The following is a 26,881-nucleotide window of genomic DNA, read 5'->3' on the forward strand; positions in this document are numbered from 1 at the left end:
GTTAGGTACCATTTCTTGGCCCCACCGCTGCAATTGCATTTGGGGGGGAAGGATAGCTCAGTGGTTTGAGCATTAGCCTGCTAAACCCAGGGTTGTGCACTCAATCCTTAAGGGGGCCATTTAGGGAAATGGGGTAAAAATCTCTCTGGAGATTGGTCCTGCTTTGAGCAGGGGGTTGGACTAGATGACCTTCTGAGGTCCCTTCCAACCTTAATCTTCTATCAATTGGATCCATGCCCTTTTGCACCCTGGGCACAGGTTCAAAGGCAGGCCTTTGGGGGCCTGATTGCAGGATCGGGGCCTTTCTTTGCAAACATGGGGCCAGCAGCTCCTCCGCTGGTGTCAATCCTCCCCCCCATATGGGAGCAAGGCTCCTTTACAGCTTTCGACCCTGGCCATAAATCCCTCCAACAGCCTCCTGGAGGCCGCTTTGCGAGATGCAGCCCATGTCTCGCAGGCTCCGGGGCTCCCAGCGGGCGGGTTTCCTTTGCTGTTCCCTAGCCTGGAGCGAAGCGATGGTGCAATCGCCCGCGCCCGGCGGCGGCTGCGGCTGCGTTTGCACAGGAAGGAGCGGGCTCCGGCACACCCCGCTCCCGCTCCGACTCGCTGGGAAAGTTTTGGTGGGTGGGGCTCGGGGGCCCCACGTGGGCTGCCACCGACCCAACTCGGGAACGGCCGCGCTCCGGGCGGAAAGGGCCGTGCCCGGCTTTCTGCCCTGCTCGGGGGGCTCCCCCGCGCCCCCAGCCCCGGGCATGGCCGGGGAGAGCCGGCTGGCGGAGCGCGCCGGGAGCTACTGGCAGGACCCGCTGGCCATGGCCATCGCCCCCGGCAAGCCGCTGGCCGGGCCCCAGGCCCGCCGGGGCAGCAGCGGCAGCAGCCCCCGGAGCCGGGCGCTGAGCGTGGTCTGCGTCCTCAACGAGGGCTCGGGCGAGTCCCTGGCGCTGCGCTGCCTGCGGGACGCCTGCCGGGAGGCGCGGGCGGAGCTGCAGACCGTCCCCTTCGGCACCCTGGCGCTGGGCGACCCCGGCCCCCTGGACCGCTTCTACAACGCCGGTGAGCTGAGCTGCGCCCGGCCTCAGCCGGCGGGGCGGGCGGAGGAGGCTGCAGCATTCGTCATCACCGCGGCTCTGGGGCGGGGGGGGGTCACACTCCCCATTTCTGTTTGCAGCCCCCCAGCCTGGGAGCTGCTGCAGCCCCAGGGCTGTCAGTGGTGGGTGGGGGTGAGGGAGGGGAGAGAGCAGGGCTGCTTCTGGGCATGCCCCACCCCACCCAGCTGCTGGCAGATGAAATGGGCCTTCTCCTTCCTGGAAATCATCCAGCCCCTGGAGCAAGCTTCAGTAAGGCTATCAGCTGGGGGTGTGTGTGTGTGTGTTTGTACACCTCTGCCAGGTTGGAGTGGGAACTGCTCATCTGTGTGTCATAGGCCCCGTGCTATCTCCCTGTGGAGATTCTTCTGGAGCTCCCATGGCAGGAGCCTGACCTTCCGGAACAGAGCTCAGAGCTCCATCCCAAGGGAAGTCCCTAGATAGTGATAGATTCTGTGTAATATTTAGCACCTTCCATTTCTAACCTCCACGAACAGCCTTGCGCAGGGGCGCTGGGAGCCATTGAACCTAACTGTATATGATGGAAACTACTTCAAGCCAGGGGTTGCGGCAGTGCCTCCAGCACCCCTACTTCCAGCACCTATGATCTTGCATTATGAAAATGAGGTTTGTCTCTATTCTGTTAAACGAGGGGAAAAAGGTGTTTGAATGTTTGCAGAGAGCCTAAGTGACTTGCCCAAGGAGAGATCAGTGAGCAAAGGTGTGTGAGCGGTGGGATTAGAACCCAGCTCACCTGATTCCCTGTGCTGTGCTCTAAGCACCAGACCCTCCTGCCTGTTTCCTCCTCCTTATTGTCTTGTTTACGGTTTCCCTGCCGTCTTGAGGAAAGAATGGCGAACCTTCATTGCTATATTACACAGATCCCGGCAGCTCTGGTTGTTCTCTGCTCAATTAGCATTGCGGGATGGTGCTGCCTGGAAGCAGACAATAAAATATCCCTTCCAAACTCACAGTCCAGGAGAGTGTGGGTGTGTGTGTGAATTTAGTAGTAGGGTGACCAGATGTCCCGATTTTGGGTCTTTTTCTTATATAGGCTCCTATTACCCTCCACTCCCATCCCGATTTCTCTCACTTGCTGTCTGGTCACCCTATTTAGTGGCGATGAAAACTACCAGGAGAGATACAACATAAACCCTGGCAGTGCCAACCACCGCAATCCTGACCAGGCAGGGGATGTCAGAGGGCTTCCAGTCTCAATGGAGAGAGCCCCTCAGATCTGCACATGTCCACAGACCCCGTGTGCAGATCGGATGCGGATACCAGATTTTGTATCCACGCAGGGCTCTATCAAGGGACTAATCATTCTCTGGCCACTCTGCTGCGGCTACTGGTTGTGCCACCTTCTCTGGACGATGGCTTTTGCTCTGGCGTTTATTGTCACATGTCGGAGAAGCTGCTGGAGCATCTCCCTTCACTGGCTGTTTTTCTAAAGGAGATTTTCTAGATCGACCAGGAGCCAGTTCAGGGAAGTTCTCTGGCCTGTTATGCGGGTGGCCAGATTGGGTGTTCACAGTGGTCCTTTCTGGCTTTATAATCGATGAATGTCTTTTAAATCTGCTCTGGGGGGAGGCGGTTTTATTCCAGCCTGCTAGACTCCTCACCGCAGGGGTGGCGAGCTCTGTGCACGCCCTTCCAGGACAAATCAGACGGGAGAGCCTGGCCCTTTAAGGAGGGCTCCGGGGTCAGAAGCTACTGGAGCAGAAGGATGTCAAACGATGTGGAAATAACTTGTGCAGTGTGGTCACTGACTTCCTGTCGGTCTGAGGTTTCCTCACCCGACATCTGTGATGCTCCTGATTCCTCTGGAGCAGAGGAGGGACCACAGCCACCTGCATCCCATGGCTGGGGGGAGGGTGGCTTGGATTTGTGCCCTTGGCATTGGGTTAGGGGGCTGGAGGAAAAGATTCCTCCCCTCCCCCTTGGAGAGGTTAGGCAGGGGGATGTTCTCTGCTTAATGTGATTTATTCTGTCTGAATGGTCCCATCTCACCTTCAGCCTCTGTCGCCTCCATTCCGGCTTCAACGCAGGCAGCCGGGCTCGGGGGAGGAAACGCTGTTTTATCGATAATGCCGGGAGGTTGGCTGGCAGCCTTGTGAGACAGAGAGATCCCAAGGTCAGAGTCTGGCTAACCCACGGGGAACGCTCCTGGCCAGCCGAACGTGTCGGTTGTTCTGGCGTGTGCCCTCCAGTGCCGCGCTGCTGGCCAGAGTCACTAACTGGAGCGGGCACAGGGACAGGGAACTCAGGAGTCCTGCGTTCTGTCCCCAGCTCTGACCTTGGATAAACCATACCAGGGCCTGACTTTTCAAGAGCCGCTGAGCACTCATGACTCTGCTTGAAGTCAACGGGAAATGTGGGTCCTTGGCACCTCAGGAAATGGGGCCCTTAACCTCTCTCTGCCTCAGTTTCTCCTAGTGGTGCTATAAGACAGCTGGACCTCAGTGAGCAGGCAGGTTGCGAGGGTTGACGTGCTGCTGTTTTCTGTTACCCCTTTGATGGTGAAGTGCAAAATGGGTTGTTGCATGGTCACTGGGAGTGCCTCACAGTATTGGTGATATTCACCCCCAGTTCTGTTCTAGCTGCGGGTCCAGGGCGGCGTCTGGCTTTTCCTGGTCCACCGAAACGGTCTGTAAAACCTGCCTGCACGTATGTGTTGCAATGATCGGCCTGCCTGGCTACCCCGGGGGTAAACAGCCTGCGGCGGGTTCAGTCCCCTCTGTTAGCTGTCGCTCTGCTCCCCTGGAGGGAATGTGAGATGGATGGAGAGATGAAGCAGTGACACTGCTGCCTCCAGGAGCCCTTGGCTGGGGAAGCATCCTCGTAAAGGAAGGCCTGTTCCTTGCTGTGCTGAGTAATTGGGCTTGGTGGTTTATGCGCAACAACCAGGGCAGGCAATAGGATTTGCAGGGCTCCATGTTGCAGGGGATGGAGGAGAGCGGTGAGGCTGCACTGAGCGGTCTCTGGCCAGGAGAGGTAGCGATCAGGCTGAGGGTGAGACCCAGCATTGGGGGTGAGGGACGTGCCTAGTCACCTGCCCCGTGGGCTGGTCCTGATCACGTCCCCTTTATCCCCATCGCCAGGACATTCCAAACCTGCAAAGTAAGTCTCCTTGCTATTCCCTAGGGCTCAGGGGAGGGGATTGAGGGAGATTCCCCAGCGCCCCAGGCCTGTCCTCAGCTGCACATCGGTGCGTGAAAGGCCGTGAGCGATGTCGGCTGGTGTCTGATGGTCCCATGTTCCTTCCCCGCAGATGTGGCCGTGGTGGAAGTGAGCAACTCCTTGTGCCAGCCCTCGCTTTTCTACCACCTCGGGGTGCGGGAGAGCTTCAGCATGACCAACAACGTCCTCTTGTGCTGCCACACCGACCTGCCGGACCTGCAGGCCCTCAAGGTGAGCGGGGGCGGTGCCCCTCTGTCCCGCAAGCCGCGTCCGAGCTCTTAGCCGCCGCGTGTGCGAGAAACGGCCACGTGGGCCGGGAAATGTCTCTGGTTACGCGTGGGAGATGGAAACGTTAGGGAGGTAAAATCAGGTGGTTAGAGCAGCGGATTGGGAGCCAGGATGCCTGGGTTTGGCCTCTGCTTGGCCCCATCATATCGCCGCTCTGTGCCTCAGTTTCCCCATTCGTAAGTCCGGAATGGCAATACTTCCCTCCCTCAGAGGGCCGAGGCCTTGAGATAGGAAGCGCCAGATGAATGCAGCTCCCCATGTCCTTTGCAAAAGCTGCGTGGGCTTCTTTGACTGTGGGCGCTCCGCTGAGCCCTCGGCACTCGCCAGCACCTTGGAATCAGCGGGGATGCTCGGCTGTGAGCTGGCAGGGTAGCAGAACAGGAGGAGCAGCAAAACAAATGGGATTTTGAACAAAGATTAGTTGGATGTTGGGGGACTAAGCATTTTGTTTCTGGTCATTGGTCAGGCGCTTAGGAAATCTTACTGGCTCTGAGTGCATCTGTTCTGGGCCATCCCGGTGCATCTAGCCCTAGTGGGCTGTTGGGAATCTTAAAATCCCCGTCTTTCCGATTACCCGTATGCTTCTTTCTCTCGCTTTGTTTCCAGCATGGAAACTGCTGCTGCAGTCTCAGGAACCATTAGACAGGAGCGCTTTCCGCGGCCCCAAGCCCTGGAGGCTTTCCCTGGGATACAGCCCCCATCTCTCCCCCTGGCAGGGGGAGAGAGCTGCTGCAGCAGTCGCATGACTATAGAAACTGGGTGCAAGACAGCAATCGGCATGATGGGATTTCTAGAGTCTCTAGCGTATGGGGACCTCTCAGAGATAGTCACGAATCCTCTGTCCTGCTGGGAATAAACCCTTAACAGCTGGGGAGGGACAGGACAAGCCGCCCCTGCGTCAAATCAGACGCATATGTTCTGAGAGTCTGTCTGTGTCACTTTCACCCTATCACCTTTCAGTACCTCGGCCCAGTGCTGGCAACTAGCCCTGCTGCTTTGGGGAAAAATTGGACCTGAAATGTCAGCTCAGCGGAGCCTTTTGGCCCTGGTCCAGGATCCAAAGCCCACTGAAGTGGATGGAACCCCCCCCCACACACACACACAATTCCAATGAACTTCGGGTCAGGCCCCAAATATAGTAACTGCTTCGGACTCTTCAGCCACTAGATGCCTTGGTGCTTTTAGGAAAAAATGCCCCTGTCCCTATGAATTCCTAAGCCCCACATGTTCCCATGACCTCCCCTCCGTAGGCGGCACTGACCCAAGCGCTGTATTTAGGGTGCAGTTCTGACCCACGCAGGGATTAAAGGGCACTCCAGTGCCAGGCTGCGGGGGGGAGGGAGCATACAGCAAATGGCTGATCTACTGCTTGGCTGTAAAATGCAGCCTGCTTCCTTTCCAGGCCCTTCCCCCAGTCACCCTGAGCCAGCAAAATGTTAAAGGTGTTTTTCCCACTAATGAAACGATCCCTTACTAATGACCTATTCTGCAAACACCCTCTGCTTCCAAAGTTGGGGCTGCACTCGTACAGGGCGACGGTTCAGACCCAGCCGGATCCCACCAGAAACAGATGCGTTTTTCCATTTCCCCTGATCTCTGTTGCAGTTCGGATGTTGGCGCGAGAGAACCGAGCCCGTCCCTGAAAAGGTCTAGTGGTGTTGGAAGTGCTGGGCCCTAGTGAATTTCTCTGTCCCGGTGTGTCCTCCTGCTGCCCATCACCGTGGTGTCTCACCACCTACCATGTAAAATAGATTCCCAAAATGGCTCGTTTCAGTGGCTAACATGCTCCATGTCAGTTGATGGACAGCTAAATATCCACCCTCTCTCTCTCTCTCTCTAGGAGGATATCTGCCAGAGGAACTCAGTAAGTGTAATTTACTTTCTGTGAATCCAAATTTTTTTTTTTACCTTGTCTGTTTATGCTCATTTCTTCTCTCACACATACCCCTCTCAATCCTCGCCTCTAGCTGCCTCCCTGTTATTCCAGTTCCGGGTCCAGCCCTGGCCTGCCACACCCCCTGTCGTTCCAGTCCTGGCATTTGGAAACAGCTCTGTCAGTGCAGCTTAGTGCTGGTTCACATGCTGCACCCCTCCCGCCCGGACCCACCACCACCCACCTGCTGTTCCACATGAGCAGAAACAGGCTGGGAAGGACAGAGATCCCCCCAGTCCCCCGCGCCCCAGACTCAGTAGCAGGGAGCTGATCACATGGGACGTGCCCAGCTGAATCTTCCAGCAGGTCCCTGCTCTCTGCACCTGGTTTGCTGTCGGGCAGAGATGGCGGGGATGGCTAATGATGGCTGAAGCCCCCAAACGTGTTTCTACCCGTGACCTAAAGCCCTGGTTCAGCTGTTCCTCGGTCTCCCCAGCCCGATGATTGCACCCCCCTGGAAGACACAGGCTTAGCTTGGGGAAGCAAGGCTGCAGCTTTCTGGCTGCGCGAGGTGGGCTCAGGCTCCGGCTAGGGTGTGGGCACCTTCGTTCACCACCACCTACCTCTGCTCAGATGCCCAAACTCCCCTTGGCCTGAGAGCTACGGATTACCCACCCCTGGGCCTGGCAATACCCTGGCCCCAAGGAACCTGCTGGGCGAGGGCCTGAGGTAGGAAGCCTTTCACGTCTCTCGCCTGCTCGGGGAAGTGGTTTCAAGCCGTCTGCTGTCAGATGGCAACAACTAATGAGCGGCCTTACTGCTTTTCAATGGGATGTTAACTCTGGAGCTTACTGATGGCTATTTAAATGCCAGGGTTGTTTAAGTCTTTCACTGCTGATTGGAGAATGCAGCAAAGGAGAGGGACAGATTGTATTAAAAAGGCCTGTGCGGGCTGTATGGTACGTGACGTATTTCGGCCGCCCGAGTGGGCGGGGTTTGGCCGGAGCTTGGGGAGAGTTCCCCTCCTCTTCCTTTCCCTGCTGTCTGGAGGACGTTACATGAAACGAGTTGGTGGGTCTCAGCACAGCAGCGTCTCTGTGGGGGACCCTGTGGTCTCCCTCGCTGGCCGTCTGGGCTGAGAGCCCTGGGAATGAACGGGCTGATGGGGGGACGTGGGGGAGACGCCCAGCCCCCTGACTCCTGGCGCCCCGTCTCTTCCTGGCAGGACTGCTGCGGCACTTACACCTTCATCCCCTACGTGGTGACGGCCCAGAACAAAGTCCTGTGCTGCGACGCCAGCACCATGAAGTGCCTGACCGAGCTCTTCCAGCCCAGCTTCAACGTGGAGGCCTTCTTCACCCCCCTGGTGGGGCGTCTGACCAAGCTGCTGGAGGCTACCCCCACCAACTCCTGGTACCGCACTGCCCGGCCGAGTGCACTCGGGGTAGGGGGGTGGGTCAGTGAGGGCAGGGCACGACCCCTGGAAACCGGCTCCAGCCGCAGCCTGGGGGGTTGAGTGGCAGTGCCCCCGATCAGTGAGCTTGAGAGGACAGGCCCTTACCTCCTACCACCATTGCGGGGAGCCATCCCTGGGCCCAGCTGGGGCTGGTACCGAGAGGCAGGGACATAAATTCAGTGCTGGGGGGTTAGAACCGGAGGGGGGGTGGGATGGCGCCACCCAGCTCCGAACATGGGGGCCCAAAGCGGATGGAAGGCAAGGGAAAGACTATTAACTTTAGCCGCCTTTGGCTCAGACCAGAGGTGGGCAAACTACGGCCCACGGGCCACATCCGGCCCGTGGGACCGTCCTACCTGGTCCCTGAGCTCCCGGTCGGGGAGGCTAGCCCCCGGCCCCTCCCCTGCTGTCCCCCCTCCCCCGCAGTCTCAGCGCCCCACACCCCCAGGGCTCTGGCCTGCTGCTCCTGCCAGGCAGCGTGGCGGTGTGGCTGGCTCCAGCATGGTAAGGCGGTGGGGAGCCGGGGGTTCTGGGGGGCAGTCAGGGGACAGGGAACAGGGGGCTGTTGGATGGGGTGGAGGTTCTGGAGGGGATGGACAGGGAACTGGGCCAGGGGTTGGATAAGCATGGGAGTCCCAGGGGTCCTGTCAGGAGGTGGGGGTGTGGATAGGGGGTGGGCAGTCAGGGTGCGGGGAGGTTGGATAGGGGGGCGGTTCCTGGGGGGCAGTTGGGGTGGGGGTCCCAGGAGGAGGTGGTCAGGGGACAAGGAGCAGGGGGGGTTGGATGGGTTGGGAGTTATGAGGGGGGCAGTCAGGGGGCGGAACATGGCAAGGGAGGATAGAGGGCGGGGGCCAGGCTGTTTGGGGAGGCACAGCCTTTCCTACCCGTCCGTTCATACAGCTTTGCAACCCCAATGTGGCCCTCGGGCCAAAAAGTGTGCCCACCCCTGGCTCAGACCCTGCTCCCCTGGGCGAGGATCCCCCGACGTCCATCGCTGGTTTCGCTTTTATTCTGGCATGACCTGCCAGGGTAGCGCTGAGGTCAGAACTGCACGAAGAGCCAGGAAAACTGCTCAGCCTACCCCTCCTCCAGGGCGCCCGGACCGCCGTCTGCGTGCCACTCTCAGCGCATCGCCGCCATGGAAGGAACTAATGACAGAACGCGACTCTCCCCGGGCGAGTGGAATTGATGGCCAAGCCCATGGAGAGTCACCGGCCGGCCCGGGGGGGACAGGAATGCAGGACAGGGGGATTAGCGCAGTGCTGTGCCCCTGCGTGGGTCATTGGCAGCACCGACTGAGCCTGCCACCACTGGATCTTAAAGCAGCCTGCTCTGAGTGCCAGCTGTAGCAGCCTTATCACCGGCTGTATGTGGCCCAGCCACCACTAGGGGGCGCTCGAGCGCTGCACTGAGCTGGTTGGTTCTGGCCAGGGAAGCACCTTCGGAGGTCACAGGTTTGATTCCCGCAGCCGATGACCTGCCCAGGGCGTGGTGTTACGAGGGGTGGCCCGTGCAGGGAGCTGGGCTGGGTGGATGTGCTTCACTGTGCTCTGGTTGCCAAGAAGGCTAACGGCATTTTGGGCTGTATAAGTTTGAGCATTGCCAGCAGATCGAGGGACGTGATCGTTCCCCTCTATTCTGCACTGGTGAGGCCTCATCTGGAATACTGGGTCCCATTTTGGGCCCCACACTACAAGAAGGATGTGGAGAAATTGGAAAGAGTCCAGCGAAGGGCAACACAAATGATCAGGGGGCTGGAGCACATGACTTATGAGGAGAGGCTGAGGGAACTGGGATTGTTTAGTCTGCAGAAGAGAAGAATGAGGAGGGATTTGATAGCTGCTTTCAACTACCTGAAAGGGGGTTCCAAAGAGGATGGATCTAGACTGTTCTCAGTGGTAGAAGATGACAGAACAAGGAGTAATGGTCTCAAGTTGCAGTGGAGGAGGTTTAGGCTGGATATTAGGAAACACTATTTCACTAGGAGGGTGGTGAAGCACTGGAATGGGTTCCCTAGGGAGGAGGTGGAATCTCCTTCCTTAGAGGTTTTTAAGGCCCGGCTTGACAAAGCCCTGGCTGGGATGATTTAGTTGGGGACTGATCCTGCTTTGAGCAGGGGGTTGGACTAGATACCTCCTGAGGTCCCTTCCAACCCTGAGATTCTATGATGAGCTTCCCCAGCCTGCGAAGTCCAAGGCTCTCCACTCCCTCCACAAGAGCCGGGTTCTCTCAGCTCCCCAGCACTGTTCTCGGTGAATGGCCCCAGTGATTCCAATGGGAGTAGTGGCAGAGTAAAAGGTTGCTCTCCAGAGCAATGCCCCGTCCGCTGGACGTCGTGGTGTTTCAATGCTCAGGCGTTGCCTTGAGCTCTCTGCGCCTTGGGAAGGTGCTGGTTGGAGCAGGCACCGTACAAGTTTCAGACATGACCACTCCAAGGAAATAGGTATTCTGCAAACTGGGCTTTTCCCTGCACTCCTCAGCCCCCTGCCCGTATGGGAGTGGCGCAAGCTAGGGGCAAACCCATGGGCTGCAGCCACTTTAAGCTGGTTAAAGGCATTTCCTCTCTCCTTTTTCTGTCCTCCATCCACACTGCAAAAATAGAGGTTGACAAACCTTTCAAGACCGAGGCTCCCCGCAATTCCCCAAGCAGGCGGCAATCCTGTTTCCAGTTAAATAGCCTGAATTTCAGAGATTTGTGCCTATAAATCTCACTCCCGTTGCAGGGTGTCAAGATTTAAAGGCCAGTAAATCTAGTTGGCAGGAACAGGAAGGGCTGGTTCTGACAAGGGTCAGCGAGATTGATCTGGGCTCTAGCGCAGCTCTGCTGACCGCCCCAGCTGTGAGCCTTGCATCACTCTGTCTTCTTGCATCCTTTGTGGGGAGGAGGAAGGCCTGTTTCTGGGGCTGGAGCTGCAGAACTGAACTGTGGTGCAATGACTCGGGCATAGTGCAATTTCCTGCCTTTTGAGATGGGTCAGCCTCGGGAGATAGCAACAAGGGGCCCTTCTGCCTCCTGCTGGGGGATTCTCAGTCATGGCAATGCAGGCTGGGGGTGTGGGGGTGGGAAACGGGGCTGGGATGATGGGTGTAGTAGGAAAGACCGAAGGCTGTGAGATGTCGCGGGGGGGGTGGGTGCTTCCAGGCTGGTGCAATCTGCCTTCCGGAGCCTGCAGGCTCTGCTAGCCCAGGGGCCTGCTGCCTGCTCCCTGAGATGTCTGCTGAGGCTGGAGGTGTGGAGCGCTCCCAGGGGAGCCAGTGCGGGGCTCTGGGGGACGATGATGGCTATGGGAGAGGGCCCAGGCTGGGGAACCAGGGGGCGGGGGGAGCCCTGCAGTCACGGTTCGCTGTGAAGGCCTGGGAAGCCCCAGCGCTGGGCTGTGGGGTCTGCAGCTCTCTGAGCGCCTGGGTCCCCACCGCCACTAGAGAGGGACTTGAAGGAAGTGAAACTAGGGGGGAAAGGGGCTTTGTGTCACCCCTCCCCCAACTCCCCATCCCTCCCGGCTCGGCCCCACCCTAGTCTGAGGTCCCCTTTCTGACCCCTTTTAGGCACTCCCAGTGCCGGGCCAGTTCCCTGCGCCAGGCAACGGGGCTTCCACCCTTTTCCAACTCCACCTTCCAGGAGACTTCACTGCCAGGGGGAGACCTTCCTAGTCTATGTTCTCCACAGCCCAGCTCCGCTCCATCTGCTGCTCGTTCTGCCCCCTGGGGCCCACCCCAGACGCGCCCTCCCTCTTGATGAGAGGTAGCGCCCTTCAGATATGTGGTCTCCCTTGTCCTCTATCTTGGTGGAGGGGCTGAGGGTTGAGTGGGCCATGGGAACTCGCCTCTCACGTGGGACAGGTGAGACCTTGTGCTGCGGATAACCAGAGTCCTCCGACCCCAGGGCTGTCAAGCCGGCCCCTTCCACTACCACTGAGTGCCCCCAGGGGAGACTGGGTAATTGTCCAGGACAAAGGCTCCCGCCCCATCAGGCCTATGATCCAGGAGTGGGCTGCACTCCGCTCTAAGCACGGTGGTTTTCCAGCGGCTATTTCCGGGAGACGATCCGCCGGGACATCCGCAAGGCCCGGGAGATGTACAGCGGGGAGCAGCTGAGCCGGGAGCTGGCCAACATCCAGCAGCGCCTGGACAGTGTGGAGCTGCTCAGCTTGGACATCGTCATGAACCTTCTCCTGTCCTATCGGGATGTGCAGGTGAGCCGCCCCCGGCCCGCGCCAGTGGGACGATGGGGGAGGCGGGCGGTGGCTGGGTCCTCGGAAGGAAGCGTGGCCTTGGGAGCACCAGCCCACGCTCGCTGGAGATGGCTGCAGAGGTGGGGTCGCTGCCTGGGATGCCCAGGGGTAGGCCCTGGCTTGTGGCTTTCACAGGAGGCTGCTGGCCCCGGGTCACAGACAGCGCTCTGGCATGTGGCTCTCCAAGGGGGAGCTGGTGGGGATCGCCAGGGTCCCCGGATGCAGAGCCCCCATCCTCGGCCAGCAGAGTCGGAGCACTTGGCGGGTGTGTCGCTGCAGCCGGCTGCCCGGCAGGCCTGGCTGTCACTAAGGCGGTGGGTGGCCATGCTGGAAGAAAGGTCTCCCGCAGGCTCCACTGCCTGCCCTCGCACAAGGGCCGTTTCCTCGAGTGCACCACGACCTCCGGATGCGTGGCGCAGAAGGAGCTGCGATCCTGAGGTGGGTGGTTTGCCCGCCCCACTGCCGAGCCCCCCTGTGCTGCGTCAGGCCCAGCCTGTCCCCCCCGGGACCTCCCGCAGGGTGCGGCTGGCAGCCTGCTCTGCCTGACCCCCGGCTTCCTCGGCAGGACTACGACGCCGTCATCAGGCTGGTGGAGACGCTGCAGGCCCTGCCCACCTGCGACGTGGCCGAGCAGCCCAACATCCGCTTCCACTACACCTTCGCCCTCGAAAGGTGAGACGCTTCCTTGGGCAGGCGCAGGGCCCGTTCCCAGCCCCCCAGGGCGCCGAGTGCCCTCTGCTGCCAGTGGAGCCGGTGGGCACCTGTCGCGCTGGGCCGGGTGCTTGGCAGGGGAAGGACGGGGTGTCCTGTGTGTGGACGCTGCCAGGATCGAAGCCTGAAATCCTCCCTCCGCTGGGCAGCATCCGAGCAAGCTTCTGCCAGGCTGCCCCTGCCCTGTCTGGGGATAGGAGGGGAGATCAGTCCCCGGGGTCCATTCAGCCCTCGGCAGCGACAGAGCACAAAGGGGGCGTTATATCCCACTGGGCCGAGAGCCATTGGCCCGGGGAGTGGAGCTTGGCCTCCAGCTCTCTCTCTGATGCGCCTCTTGGGGGCGTTTGCTCGTTGTGCCTGGCGGCGCAGCTAAGCACGCACGTTATCTGGGCAGGCGGAACCAGCCCGGGGACCGGGAGAAGGCCCTCTCCGTGCTCCTGCCGGTGGTGGAGAGACCAGAAGGGGCAGCGCCCGACCTGTACTGCATGTGCGGCCGCATTTACAAGGACATGTTCATCGGCTCCGGCTTCACGGACACGGAGAAAAGGGACCAGGCCTATTACTGGTGAGAGCCGGGGCGGGGAGGCTCTCCGGCGGGGATGGGGTGGGAGGCCCGTGCCGGGGACACTGGGGTGGGCTCCTTGGGCCAGTGGGGTTTTGAGCACAGACGCGGAGCACGTGCACTTGGCTGGGTGTGCAAAGGGCTGAGTGTGCAGCCACTCCTGAGCGTGTGCATGGGTCTGTGGGCTTTGCTGGGTTCTGGACGCCTGGGGCCCCAGGTTCAGTTCCTGGAAGGGCCAATGTAGAGGCAGATAAGCTGAGTTTATGGAGTCTTCTGGATGAGACCTTATAGCCTGTCTGGAGCAAGTGGATATCAGAGACACACACCCCCTTGGCACCTTGAGAGTCCTAGGTCCCCTGGCATTGGGATTAAAGCCCCTTCCCTGCACTGCCATGTATCGGTTGTTTGCTGCCCACCACCCCAGAGGTGGCTGCATTTCAGTGGTGCTGCCTGGGATCCGGCCGGGTGACTGTTTTGTCACTGGCATTTCTGCATGTTGGAATTCCCCAGGTACAGCAAAGCCTTTGACACGGAGCCGAGCCTCCACTCTGGGATTAACTCTGCCGTCCTGCTCATAGCAGCCGGGCACCAGTTCGAAACCTCCGTGCAGCTCCGGCAAATAGGTGAGTGGCTTTTCCCCTGCCCCTGTTGTCCGTGGGTAAAGCCCCACAGGCCTCCGGGGATTATAACGGGCTCTCCCATAGGCCTGGCACAGCCTGGACGATGGCCCAAGGAAGGGTTGTGAGGTGTGTGGTGTTTATGGGTTTGTCTGTCTTGCACTCTGTGGCCAGATGAGTCACTGAGGGGGTCCCTTGGAATTCGGGGGGTCCCTGTCTGTGCCGGCTTCTCTCCCATGTCCTGTGCAGTTCAAGTGGCAAGGGAAGGGGAAACTTCATCTGCTAGAGACGGGGGGACGTTCTTTGGTTTGGGGAGCGAGGCAGAAGTGCAGGTGGGGCGCTGAGCCATGGGGGTGGGGGAGAGAGCGTGGAGTGGGGCTATGACTGGGCGGGGCGGGGCCGGAGGGGCTGGCGTGGGAGCAGGGGTGAGCCAAGGGGATGGGGGAAGGCAGAATGGGGCAGGGTGGTGGCCGGGTGGGCCTGCCCTGCCATCAGTGATGAAGAGGAACCTTCCCCCACCCCCAGGCGTCAAGCTGAGCTGCCTGCTGAGCAATAAGGGCAGCGTGGAGAAGATGCAGCATTACTGGGACGTGGGCTTCTACTTGGGCTCCTGGATCCTGGCCAACGACCTCAGCAAAGTCATCCGGGCCTCGGAGAAACTCTACAAGCTCAATGCTCCCCTCTGGTAGGTGGCAGAAGTGCCAGCCCCCCCCCAGCCCATCGGGGGCCCCCAAACAGCAGCACCCTGCCTGTGCCTTCAGGAGGGGAGCTCTGCAAGGGGGGGGGGCGATCGGCGTTTGACTCTCAGGCTGGGTTCAGCTTGGCCAGCTTCTGGGGTAAGGGTCTCCTCTAGGGGCCCCTTGTGTGGGAGGTTTCACACGCGCCTTTGGGCTTTCCCAGTGACCCGCGGGGGCATTTGTCCATCCTGGGCATGGGAGGCCTGTCAGCACCCAGAAGCTGTTTCCGCGGTGGGGTGTCCCTCCCTTCCATCTCACGCTCTGCCCTGGCTGTCCCTGCAGGTACCTGGCCTCCGTCATGGAGACCTTCCTCTTGTACAAACACTTCAAGACCTGCCCGGAGATCAAGACGCCCAAGCAGGAGCAGGCTGACTTCTGGATGGGCTTCCTGCTGGCGTCCTGCCAGCCCTTCGTCTCCACGGAGTGCTGCCCGGTGAGGAGCCCGCTGGCGCCCGGCATGGCTGGCTCGGTGCGGCGGGTCGGCGCCGTGCGTTGAGTCCCGTCGCGCCGCTAGAGCTGCCTCCGGCCTGGCGCCTGCCGACAATAAGGGCGGGTGAGGGCAGAGTTAGCCCGGGTGATCGGTGCCCAGGTCGGCGCATGGGATGGGTGGGTGTGGGAGAGAGGGAACTATGGGCCACACCCAAGGAAAAGCCCGGCCAGCTGTGTGGTGAAGACAGGCCCGGCGGCTACCTTCGCCCCGTCGCCCTGGTAACAAATCAGACAGGTGTGCAGGAGCCGGGGCTAATGGTGGCCAGCTGGCTTGTGGGTTTCAGTCACCAGTGCTGCTGCGTAGGGGTCTGGAGCAGGCTCCTGGCAGCAGGGGGAGAGCAGAGCTTGGAGCTGGCCCTTTGCAGGTTAAAATGTGCCCCGGGTTGGGGGGGTGTATCAGGGAGGGACGCTGGGGGCTCCAGGAAGGGAAGCAGGATCCTTGGGTGAAAGGAGAAAAATATCGGCATTGATTGGGGTCCTCACCCCCGGCCCCGTCATGGGGTCCCCTTCCTCCAGCCCCCTGGGGATGCAGTGGAAGGGGGCAAAGACCCCCCACACCAGCCTCTCTCTCTGCCTCCCTTCCAGGTGCTGATTCTGGAGCTGACCAAAGTCCTGCAGCCAGCCCAGCTGACGGTGCGCAGTTGCGAGGCTGAAAAGTCGGTGACGCTGTGCCACGTCTGCCCCACGGAGGAGGTAGGGCGGCTCGGAGCCCAGGGAGCGAGAACACCCCTTTGCCGCCCCCGATGGTGACGACTTTCTGGGCTCCTGTTGTTCACGCTGCGTGTTTTTTTGGGGTTTATTTTCCCCCTAGAGAGGGATCTCCAGCTGGACCTTTCCGGCTTCCTCCATCCGTGGAATCAGGTGAGGAGTTTAACTCTTTGGTTGCCCCTTGGGGTAGCCTCTCCGTCAGCCTAGGCTCTCCCTGGTTAGCCTGCGTCCACCCGGAAATCCTCTCCTCCCCCAGCACCCTCCTTGCACTGTGGAAGTGTCCACCTTGGTTCCCATGCCCAGGGCTAGTTGGGAGCGTGGGGGGCTCCCGTAGTAGGTGTTGGCTTCCCCAGCTGCGTATGGCACAAGGAGCCAGAGCGGGACCTGCCCGTAGGCAGGAGGTGGGCAGCTGGGGAGGTCCTGTGCTGCCTGGCAGAGCAGATTCCAAGGGCCATGGCATAGCAGGTTCGTTCAGTGACCAGCCCCCCAGCTTCCTCTGAGAGGCTCCCCAGCCCTGCAGGGGTGGAGTGGGGGGCACGGAGCATGGCTGGCCCCAAATGCTCTGTGAGTGTCACCCCAAGGGGACTGGCGTGGCAGGGAGGAGGCTTCCCCAGTGTGGAGGGAGCCCTGTTAGCTGGAGTGCCAGCCCCAGAGCTCTGGATGTGCCCGCACCCCTCCCCAGCCCACCCCTAGGGTCTGCAGCCCCATGGCTCCTGCTGACGGTGCCGCCAGCCTGGAGAGGGGGCCCGTGCCAAGCTGCAGGAGCAGAGCAGCCCATGAGCACACTGGGGGAGGGGGTTCTGGGGTGAGGCTTGGGTGGGAGCAGCCCCCCCGCCACACTCACTGTGGGGTGTGGGGCTGGCCTCTCTCTCTGTCCAGCATCTCCAAGTGCGACGAGCGCTGCTGCTTCCTGTATGTGCTGCACACGGCCGAGGACTTCCAGCTGTACTTCCCCACCCAGCACCACTGCCAGTGGTGAGTCGGGGGGGGGGGCAGGGACCCCCCATGCCGCTGGTGGGTCAAGGGCACTGGGGTGGGGGAGGGGCAGGGACCCCCAACGCTGCTACTGCTGGTGGTCGGGGGTGCTGGTGATGGGGCAGGATGGGGAGGCAGAGGGACCCCCTAGCACCATGGCACTGGTGAGCTGTGGGGACGGGATACAGGATCTGTCCCCTGACCCAGAGCCCCTGCTGGGGAGGGGGGAGCAGCTGCTCTGGGCTGTGTTTGAGGGGTGGAGGGCCAGGTGGGGGAGGGAGCCGGAAGAGACATCTGTGGGGCTGCCCTAGGCCCTGCCCCACACATGGCATTGCTGCGTCTGCCCACGGGTCCCATGGATCTGCCAGCCAGCAGGGTCGGAGCTCTGTCAGGGCGGGTCGCTGAGCCGGTGTGTGGTGGTGGGGAGGTTCTCCAGGGCCCGTTGCCCAGCCTGGGAGCCCCCTGAAGGGGCCGGGCAGTGGGGCCACGCCTAGGCACGCTCTCCCTTCTCTGCCGGCAGGTTCTGCAAGCTGATTCACTCCTTCGTGGCTGAGCTGGCGGCGGGGGGCGAGGAGGCAGGCGACGGTCTGGACGAGGACCTGGAGGTGAGTGCCGGGGGCGGGCGCAGTCTCGCACTCGGCGCAGGCGTCTCTGGTGGATGCTGGGGAGCCGCCCCAGGGCACGGTGCAGCTCGCCGAGCTGGGGGTGCATGAGGGGCTTGGCAGGGCTAGCTAGCCCCAGGTGCTCTGACCCTGCTCTGGCCTGCGCAGTACGACTACGAATACACGGAGACGGGCGACAGGGTGATCCTGGGCAAGGGGACCTACGGGGTCGTCTACGCCGGGCGGGACCTCAGCAACCAGGTGCGCATCGCCATCAAGGAGATCCCGGAGCGGGACAGCAGGTAGGAGCCGCGGGGGGCGGGGCGGTGCTTCCTGTGGACCCCTCTGTCATGTTTTGGGGTTCAGATCAGTCCGAGGCTGGGTCGCCCTGAGTGCCCCGTAGCTCCCAGCCAGCAGCCGAGCATGCCCTGCGTGTCGGTGTGTAAAGTCCAGCCAGGGTATCGAATCCAGAGCGAGATCCCTGGGAGTCTTTTCTAGGCCAAGGACTTTGGCAGTGTCACGTCCCCCGAGACCGGTGCCCCCATTGTGCGGAAAGGTGCCAGGGAGTCTCCATGCTGGTCTCTTCCCCCGCTGGCGCTTTCCGCGATGCACACGGGTCTGCCCCTGCAGCCTCCTCTGTGCCAGCGCGTGGCCAATTGCCTGTGATTGCAGCTGGATGGAGACGCCGGGAAGCAGCTTGCTTCCCCGCTCCCCAGCCGTGTCCGCTTCGAACACGTTTTAGTTCCGTGTTTCCTACCTTTGGGGGGTTACCGTACATGCCCCATGCAAAAATATCACAGTTCAGGGTGTTACCAGTTTGCTGATGGCCCCTCACGCGACCCCCTCCATTAGTGAGCTGGGGTATGGCCGAAACTCCCTGCTTAATACCAGTGACCGTCAGGCAGTGGGTCCTGCCCTCCCCTTCCACGCCCGCTGGGAAAGTCAGGGTACCAGCAGCATGGTGATCTGGGGCCCTGGGGGTGGGGGCGTAGGAGGTAGATGAGTGTGACTTGGTGTGCAAGAGTCCCAGTGTGAACGCACTAGTGTCAGGGTGGATGGGCCCCCGCCTGGTCCTTGGCATAGTTCCCGCCCCGCTGGGAGGGGGTGGCCTTGCTGAGTGTGGGGCACTGCGGCCCCATTGTCCAGCCCCCTGGGAGGGAGCCGGCAAGCTCGGCCCTTTACCCTCACTGCCCCGGTTCCCGCCGTGTAGGTACTCGCAGCCCCTGCACGAGGAGATCGCCCTGCACAAGCGCCTGCGGCACCGGAACATCGTCCAGTACCTGGGCTCCATCAGCCAGGACGGCTTCATCAAGATCTTCATGGAGGAGGTGCCGGGAGGTAGGCGAGCGCCCGCCCGCCCCAGGCTGGGGATGCCGAGGAGAGAGGCGGCCGAACCCTGGGGACTCCTGCACAGAGCAGGGTGCCCCAGCCTGGGGACGTGCTGCCGTCCAGCTGGCCTGTCTGGGCTGTCGCAGACCCCACGTCCCAGGCCAGTTGCCTCCTGCCCTTGGTGGCCCTTGGCTCTAATGTGGCCTGGGGTCTTTTCGGGGGTTCATAACGGCCTCGCATTGCTTCCCCGTGGCCCATTACGGCTCCTGCCCTGCCCAAGATGTCCCATTATGTGCCAGCCCTGGGCCTGGGGTGTGACGCTGGGGCTCGGCAAGGCGGGGCCGGGTGGCCCCTGTGCTGGGGCGTGGGGGCTCGGGGTGGGCACACAGGCTCAGTGGGGTTCCCATCTCCTGCCCCGTCCCCAGGGAGCCTCTCGTCCCTGCTGCGCTCCAAGTGGGGGCCCCTGAAGGACAACGAGCCCACCATCGTGTTCTACACCAAGCAGATCCTGGAGGGGCTGCGCTACCTGCACGACAACCAGATCGTCCACCGGGACATCAAGGTGAGGGCGTCGGCTGGCCCGTGCGATTGCAGGCTGGGAGAAACGGCAGCTGACTAGGGATCACCCAGCTTACGGGGCCCGGGGCCTTCCCCGGACTGGAGGGGAATGGTGGGCTGATTCTGGGTCTCCGCCACCCTCAAGGCTGCTAGCCGGGGGCTGGGCTCTGTGCGGAGTCCCAGGATGGTTTCCAACACCTCAGCGGGCTGCTCCGGGTCTCCGCAAAGCCGCCGCTGTCCCAAGCAGGGCCCCGGCCTGCCCCCCGCTCTGGGACTTCTAGGGCATCTGGTCTCACCGCCCCCTCCACCTCTCCTGGCTGCACAGATGGGGTGGATCCACCCTCGACCCCCCAGAGCAGGACAGAGCGGGAGCGAGAGGCATTAGCGGATCTGGGGGAGGGGGGAGCACTCACCCCAGGAGGATCTCCACAGCTGTGACCTGTTCTGATTGGGGGGCGGCGGTTGACAGGGAGACAACGTCCTTATCAACACCTACAGCGGGGTGCTGAAGATCTCTGACTTCGGGACCTCCAAGAGGCTGGCTGGGATGAGTCCCTGCGCCGAGACCTTCACAGGTGAGGGGCTCTGCTGCAAGCCCCCCGCGTTGGGTTACGCCATGCTGGGCTGTGGGAAGGGGCCATTCGCCATCTTCCCCCCCCCCCCCGATGGGGGACACTGAGGCCCAGTGCCAGGCACAGGGGCATCCTCAGGACATGGCAGGAGGGGAGGGAAGGGGTCCCCGGCCCATTTGGGTTTGGGAGGGGCTCGCTGGCTGATCTGGGGCAGGCGGGGGGCGTTGGGGGCCGGCTTCCCTCAGTTGCTCTGGTCTCTTTCCAGGCACCCTGCAGTACATGGCCCCGGAGATCATCGACCAGGGCCCCCGAGGCTACGGGAAGCCGGCCGATATCTGGTCCCTGGGCTGCACCATCATCGAGATGGCCACGGGCAACCCCCCGTTCTATGAGCTGGGCAGCCCGCAGGCCGCCATGTTCAAGGTGAGGATGGGGCTCGCTGGTACCGTCGTCGGGGGGGGGGAACTGACCGGGCTCCCCTCTGAGCGTGGGGGCTGGCGGGGGAGGGTTATGGCTTCCCCCACTACAAAAGCGGGGAGTGAGTCTCACTGCGGCTCCCGGTGGCCCAGTCCGGCCACCATAAGCATTGACCGGCCCCTCGTTGGCCGCCTCAGCAGAGACACCAAGGCCTGACTGGGCCATGGGCTAAGGCCCATTGGGTGACGTGGGGGAAACTGGGGGGGGGGTGATCCAAGGGGCAGTGCCCCTCTGGGCCCACTCCCTGCTAGGTGGGGACGGGGGGCCAGGGTTCTGTGATGGCCCCTCCCTCATCTCCCTCTCCAGGTGGGCATGTTCAAGATGCACCCCGAGGTGCCCGACTCCATGTCGGGGGCAGCCAAGGCCTTCATTCTCCGGTGCTTCGAGGTGGATCCGGATAAGCGGGCGCCCGCCGCAGCCCTGCTCCAGGAGCCCTTCCTGACCGCACCCAGCAGGAGGAAAGCCAGGAGCCAGGCTGTGCCAGCTGCAGAGGGAGGCGCACCAGGGGCGGGTGAGCTAGGAGGCAGGAGAAGGACATTGGGGATGGGGGGGAGCCTTGGGGGGCAGGAGCAGGAGATGGGGAGGGCCCAGGGGAGCCCTGGGTGGGAGGGGGGCAGGACATGGTATCTCGCAGGTGGGCTGCGTTCCCGGGAGGAGCTGAAGTAACCAGCCCTGTGTCTCTGCAGCCAGCTCTCCTGCCCCTGCAGCAGAGGGGGCCAGCGAGGCCAGGAACCCCTCCTTGTCCTTCCAGGCCCCCAGGACAGCTGCCAAGGCAGACAGCAGCTCGCCCGCCCACGTCTCCAGCGAGGTGGCCCAGAGACGCAGCTACCTGGGGTATGGCTTCCCTTCGGGGGGGAAGGAGGGGCAGGCTCGGGAGGAGCCGGGGGGTGGGGGGAGGGGGCATAGGGCCACCCACTGCACCCAGCAGCACGTCTGGACACTGCGCCTCCAGTCTGGTGGGTACATTCCCCACTAGTGCCCCCTAGCCACACCCTGGGTGTGGGGCAGCCCCATGCCCAACCATTTATCCCTGGCTGGGTTTCCTGACCCCTCTCGGAGGGCACACGGTCTTGGGGCGGTGGCTGTCGAAGGGGAGCCCCCTGCCTTAAGGGATCAAGCAGCCAGATGTGCCCAGGCTGCCCCCCAAGGCCTCCCCCAGCCCCTCCTACATGTAGGGCCAGACCCGACCGGTGGGGGGGCAGCAGGCTGGGTTTGTAGGGCAGGGATTGGGCGACACCTGGTGGTCAGCAGCTGTCACTGCAGCTGAGTTTTATGGGATTTCACCTCCAGCTCCAGCACCCACTGGGCGGATGGGGCAGGCGAGTGGGGAACGCAGGCTCTGCTCTCCAGAGCTCCCCGCAGCCCCGTGACGCAGGGGTATCTGACGAGCGGCTGCTCCATGGGCGTAGCAGGGCTCGTTCCTGGTGTTCCCAGAGCCCAGTTTACCAGCTGGCAGCCGGAAGCTGCTTCTGTGGCCGATGGCAGGGGCCTGGGGAGAGAGGTTGCTGGGAGGGTTTTTTTTTCCTGGGATTCTTAGTCCAGGGAGATTCAGATTGAATGACAAACCCCACAGCTGTCCCTGGGTGTCCCTCAGTCCCCAGGAGGGGGATCTGCAGTGCACAGGGATGGATGCCCCTGAGTCTCCCTGTCCCACCAGCCGGAAGGGCCTGCAGTACTGTGGGGCGGCTCCCCCTGGAGCATATGAATTCCTGCTGCCCCCCAGAACAGCTTGGCTGCCTGGGGCGGGTGTGTGGGGACTGACTGGGCTGCTCGTGTTTCCTCTCTTCCAACCCGCCCTTTCGCCGCGAGCCCCAACGCTCTGAGTGTCCGGAGATGCATATCCCAGAGGGCTGGACGGGCAGCAGAGCCGGGGGCCCCAGGCGTCCTTCCCATCCCAGGCTCCACAGTGGGTCAGCTGCAGTCCTGGATCCGCTCTTTAGCACAGGGCTGCCCCCCTGCAGTGCCCAGGCTTCCCCCCCCACACACACACAACTCCCGTCTCCCCAGGCCTGCCGAGGAGCCAGCTGGGGTGGATTGCAGCAGCTCCCCCGTCCCCGAGGAGAGCGGCGGCATGTTCCTGCTGAAGAAAGACAGCGAGCGCAGGGCCACCCTGCACCAGATCCTGACGGAGGAGCAGCCCAGCATCGTGGCCGCCTTGGCGGAGGCCCAGAGCCAGGTCAGTGCCGGCCCCTCGAAGGCTCGGCAGCCAGGCCCAACCCCTCCCCTGCACGGGGCAGACAGCACGTGGCTCCGACCCCTCTGCGGCAGGTCAGGGGCTAAACTCCCTGCACCCGGCTGGGGGCTGCTCATTCAGCCTGGCTCCAGAGGTGGGGTCTGCAGTAGCTTTCTGGCTTTTGACCTTTTCCCGGAGCCCGTAACGTACGACTTCCCTCCACTCACTCGCTCTGGCTCGGGGGGTGTCTGAGACCCCTCCCTCGGCCAGCCCAGCCTTGCCCGGGTGCCCTTCGGAGGCTGCCCGGGCGTGGGAGCCCGTCTGCTCTCGCGCCCCCGGCTGAGCCGTTCCCTTCCCCGTTCAGAGCTGGGCCGGAGGGAGGCTGTCCTCGGAGCACATCGTCCAGCTGGTGTCCTGCCTCAAGAGCTACATCCGCTCCCCCAGCCGCCGGCAGCTCAGCCAGGACCTGCTGGGGCTCCAGGCCCCGCTGCAGGCGGAGGGCCTGAGCCTTCACCACGTGCAGGTGCCGCTCTTCTGCTTCCAGGACACGGTGAGTACTCGGCCCTTCCCAGGAGGCCGCTGGGCTGGGCGGGGCCGGGCCTGGCCACTTCTTCCTCCCCCCTGGCCCGGGATCTTTAAAACTCAATTGCCCCAAGTACTGAGCACCCACTGCCTTTAACTCCTTCACTGCTGGCCTCTCCTGGGCAGTCTCAGGAGCATGGTGGGTGTGGCCAATGAACCAAGGGGGCGGGGCTTGTGTAATCCCAGGCCTGGTGGGGACCCCAGAGGGGGTCACCCCTCGGGGCCGGCGGTGGGGTCGGCGTGGCAAGGTCTCCGGCTGGCTCCAGTGCCGGCACGACCCATCCTCTCCCATCCCTGCAGGTGAAGCAGCTCCTACGGCAGCACCAGATCAAGCCGCACTGGATGTTCGCCCTGGATAACCTCATGGGCCAGGCCGTGCAGGCAGCTTTCACCATCCTCGGGACAGGTGCGTTGGCGGGTGGGTGGGGGGAGCTGTTTGGTGGCCCTGGCTCCTGTTCCGCTTGGATCCAGCCCCACGGGGAATCGGGGCCTGGACGGGCGGCAGCTGGCTCCCTAGCAGAGCGGCAGTGGGTTTGCGGCTGGGGCGGGGGTCCCATGGGAGTGCTTTGGGGTGCTGCTAAGGTAACTCTCCGTATTGGGACTGTATATAGAGATGGCAGCAGGAGGCCCCCCCAGGGCCATCAGACCCAGCTCTCTCCACCCCATCAGCTGGCAGAACCCCTGGGCCCCTGCCCGCGGAGTTCTGTGCCCGAGGCTGCCGGGCATGGCCGTCCCCGGCTCCAGCAGGGAGATTTCCCACCAGAAAGCACGGGGCGCCTGCCCGGGCATAGAGCCCTGGGAGAACAGAGGCAGCCAGATGCTACCGCTCGTCCCACCCCTGCCCGATGCCCATGGAGCTGTGGGGCTGCACTGACCCCTAGGGCTCACTACCCTCTGCCCACCGTCCCTACGCCAGGCCAGCCACCTCCCCGCTCACCTTGTTTCTCCCGCGCTTCCAGAACTCCGGGTGAAGCCGCAGCGTCTCCTGGGCAAAGCCCATGAAGGTGGCAGCGAAGAGGAGGTGGAGGAGGATCCAGAGGCGCAGGTCTGCAGTAGCCAGCCCAGCGTGGGGAGGGGCAGCATGGACACCCCAAGTTCTGGTGTTGGCAGCGGCACCAGCACCGAGCTGGGCTTCCGTACCGCCCCGGCAGACTCCCTGCCACTCCTGGTGCAGCTCAGCCGCCTCCGCGTGGAGACGAGCAGGTAGGAGCACCCGGCTGCTCTCCCGCGTGGAGGGGAGCCTGGCCTGCAGCCGGCTGTTGGGCCCAAGGGGCCGGGAGGCGTGTTCTGTGCCAGCCTCTGCCCGCGGGAGGGGGAAGCACCCCACAGCCATGCTCCTGGCCTGGATCCACACACCAGGGCGGTGCCACTCGCCCAGCCCAAGGGCATTAGGATCCACACTTGGGCTCCCAGCTGTGGTTCTGACGTGCCCAGGCTGGGGAGGTGGGGTGCAGTAGCAATCGCCCTCCCTACCCACCCCACCCCACCCCAGCATGGCCCTCGGTTCCCAGCCCCTCTGCCTTGTCCCCTCGGCGCGCGTGGCAGGCTGCTGGAGGCATGGCTGGAGAAGGAGCGGGAGTGGCAGAGGCAGCTGCGGAGGGCGCTCCAGGCTGCGGAGCAGGAGGCCAGGGCTCTGCAGGGATCCAAGCCCCTAGGTGAGCGATGCCAGGACTCGCCGGAGCGGGGCAGGGGGAGCTCTGTGGGGCTGCTAGGGGCAGGGAGATGGGCTGGGCAGGGTGGAACACACCTTGGTCTCCCCCGAGCTGACACATCCGGGCAGGGCCTGGGTCTCCCTCCGAGCCCCACATTGGGGCCCATGTCTCTGGGGCAGCGAGGGGCTGGGTTTGTCTCCCTCGGGCCACACATCTGGAGCCCAAAGACACGGGGGAGGCTGAGCCACAGAGTCCTGGGGGAGGCTGACCCGGGTCCGAACGCTTCTGTCTGCACAGCCTTGGCCGCGCACCCCCGGGAGCCCCAGCAGGGGGCGGTGGACGCCCTCCTCGTTGACTGGTTACAGAGCCACGGAGCGGATGAGCAGGCGACCGAGACGGTACGTCGCCTGCGCTGTGCGAGCCAGGCTGAGGGGCCAGCGGCTTGGGGACAGCCCTGGGCCCCGCCATGACCCCGGCCTTAGCCCTGCTGGGAGAGGGAGAGGCAGGCTCCAGCAGGACACCTCCTCCCCATTTCCCCCAGGCCCTGGTGGGGTGGGGGCCAGGTGCCTGGGCATAAGGCAGCTGGGTCTGGGGTGTCCTTCCCACACGCGCCCCCCCCCCCCCCCAGCACTCCAGCGGGGCGGCCCCATCCAAGCTCTGGCTGCTGCGCCCCTCGCTGACCAGCTCTGCTGCCTGCTTTCACCCCCAGTTCCTGCAGCACGGCTTCACCCTGCCCGACCTGCTGACCTGCGCCACCCGCGACGACCTGCTCTACACCGGCATCAGGTAGGGCGGCAGGAGGGGGAGCCAGGGCCGGTGCCCGAGCCCTCTTCACCGGAGGGGCACTGCGGGCTGGGCCCAGAGGCCACGCCTAGGGCTTGTCCCTCCCAGCCCAGCCACGATGGCTGTGGGGTCCGTGGAGTGATTTGCTTTGGTGAACCACGAATCTGTCCTAGGAGCCTGAGCAGACTCTGCCCTGGGAGCGTTTCACTGCAGCTCTGTCCAGGAAAGACCCTGCGCTGAGTGGGGCCTGAGGCCCATGGAAACCATCCCCTCTGCGTGGCCCCGTCCCGTCCCCTGGGCGCCAGACAGAGGATGAGGCATTATTGAGGCTGTTTGCAGCCGGTGTGAAGGGGGGCAGGGGCGTGTCTCACTCGTCTCCGTCTCTCCCTGCCAGAGGGGGGCTGGTGTGCAGGCTATGGGGAGCCATCCAGGAGCACCGGAAATCCCTGCAGGCGCAGCGGGAAGCCGAGTGAGAGACGGGGCAGCCGCAGCCTCCCTGCGGCATTGGCCTCGCCGTGCCATGACGAGCACCCAGAGCTGATCGCCGCGTTGCCGCCTTCACGCCCTCGAGCTGGCAGGTGCCTCCCACCGTCGCTCTGCTGGGCGCCACGGCCCAGAACAGCCTCAGGCCCACGTAGCGAGCGGGAGAGCGGGGCCATGTGCTGAGGGCCGGCTGCCGCCCTTTCCATCGCTCCCATGTGCCCCCCCAGCGCTGGCTGGCGAAGGAGGTGTCCACGCTGCTGCCTTGGCAGGAGAGAGCGGAGGCTGCTGCTGCAGCAGGACAGTGGGGCTTTGCTGGTGAAACTAACGGGACCGCGGGGGCCTCAGCCTCCCCCCCCACCGTGACTGTAACCTCTAGCAAGCTGGGAAGCACCCAAACCCTGCAATAAACGGCCTCCCAGCTGTGCCACCGGCTCCCTCCTCATTTGGGCAGAATGGGGGGAGGGGGCAGCACCCGTCTGCGAAGGGAAAATGAAGCCAGGTTCCTCCCACCCTGGGTGGTGGGGGGGCAGGCTGTGGGCCTAGCAGCTGCTTGGAGTCCTGTCCCATCTCAGCCTAGGCTGGCATCCCTCTCCGTCTCCAAGGAGGCAGCACCCCACCCCCCCGGCTGTCTGTCTGAATCCTGCTCCCCACCATCCAGCAGCCCCCTACCCCACTCTTGCCCTGCGCTGGGGGTGGGGGAGAAGGTGGCAGTGAGCCCCTCCCGGCCCCCTCACACCAGCAGCAACAGCCGCAAGCA

At 63.0% G+C, this 26,881-nt stretch overlaps 1 protein-coding gene across 5 annotated transcripts; it reads left to right on the forward strand.

Moving 5' to 3' along the window:
- Nucleotides 1-599: 599 nt before the first annotated feature.
- MAP3K6 (mitogen-activated protein kinase kinase kinase 6) lies at nucleotides 600-26,858 on the forward strand. Of its 5 annotated transcripts, none has more exons than XM_039511401.1 (29): nucleotides 600-620; nucleotides 4,357-4,496; nucleotides 6,394-6,417; nucleotides 7,652-7,839; nucleotides 11,907-12,075; nucleotides 12,680-12,786; nucleotides 13,220-13,390; nucleotides 13,898-14,010; nucleotides 14,530-14,689; nucleotides 15,024-15,174; nucleotides 15,816-15,923; nucleotides 16,042-16,091; nucleotides 16,818-16,913; nucleotides 17,434-17,518; nucleotides 17,684-17,817; nucleotides 18,726-18,853; nucleotides 19,270-19,406; nucleotides 19,872-19,977; nucleotides 20,240-20,397; nucleotides 20,758-20,962; nucleotides 21,138-21,285; nucleotides 22,459-22,627; nucleotides 22,989-23,174; nucleotides 23,507-23,612; nucleotides 24,166-24,409; nucleotides 24,752-24,861; nucleotides 25,156-25,256; nucleotides 25,568-25,644; nucleotides 26,036-26,858. In XM_039511401.1, the coding sequence occupies exons 2-29, from the start codon at nucleotides 4,437-4,439 to the stop codon at nucleotides 26,112-26,114; spliced, it is 3,570 nt and encodes a 1,189-aa protein (XP_039367335.1). In that variant the 5' UTR covers nucleotides 600-620; nucleotides 4,357-4,436; the 3' UTR covers nucleotides 26,115-26,858. The 5 variants fall into 5 exon arrangements, 4 of the variants coding, with proteins under 4 accessions (XP_039367335.1, XP_039367332.1, XP_039367333.1 ...); XM_039511398.1 differs by lacking the exon at nucleotides 600-620 and adding an exon at nucleotides 648-1,053; XM_039511399.1 differs by lacking the exon at nucleotides 600-620 and adding an exon at nucleotides 1,237-1,337.
- The last annotated feature ends 23 nt before the right edge of the window (nucleotides 26,859-26,881 follow it).

This window comes from Mauremys reevesii, linkage group 23 (genome assembly GCF_016161935.1).
Source record: "Mauremys reevesii isolate NIE-2019 linkage group 23, ASM1616193v1, whole genome shotgun sequence".
Lineage (NCBI taxonomy): Eukaryota > Metazoa > Chordata > Testudines > Geoemydidae > Mauremys > Mauremys reevesii.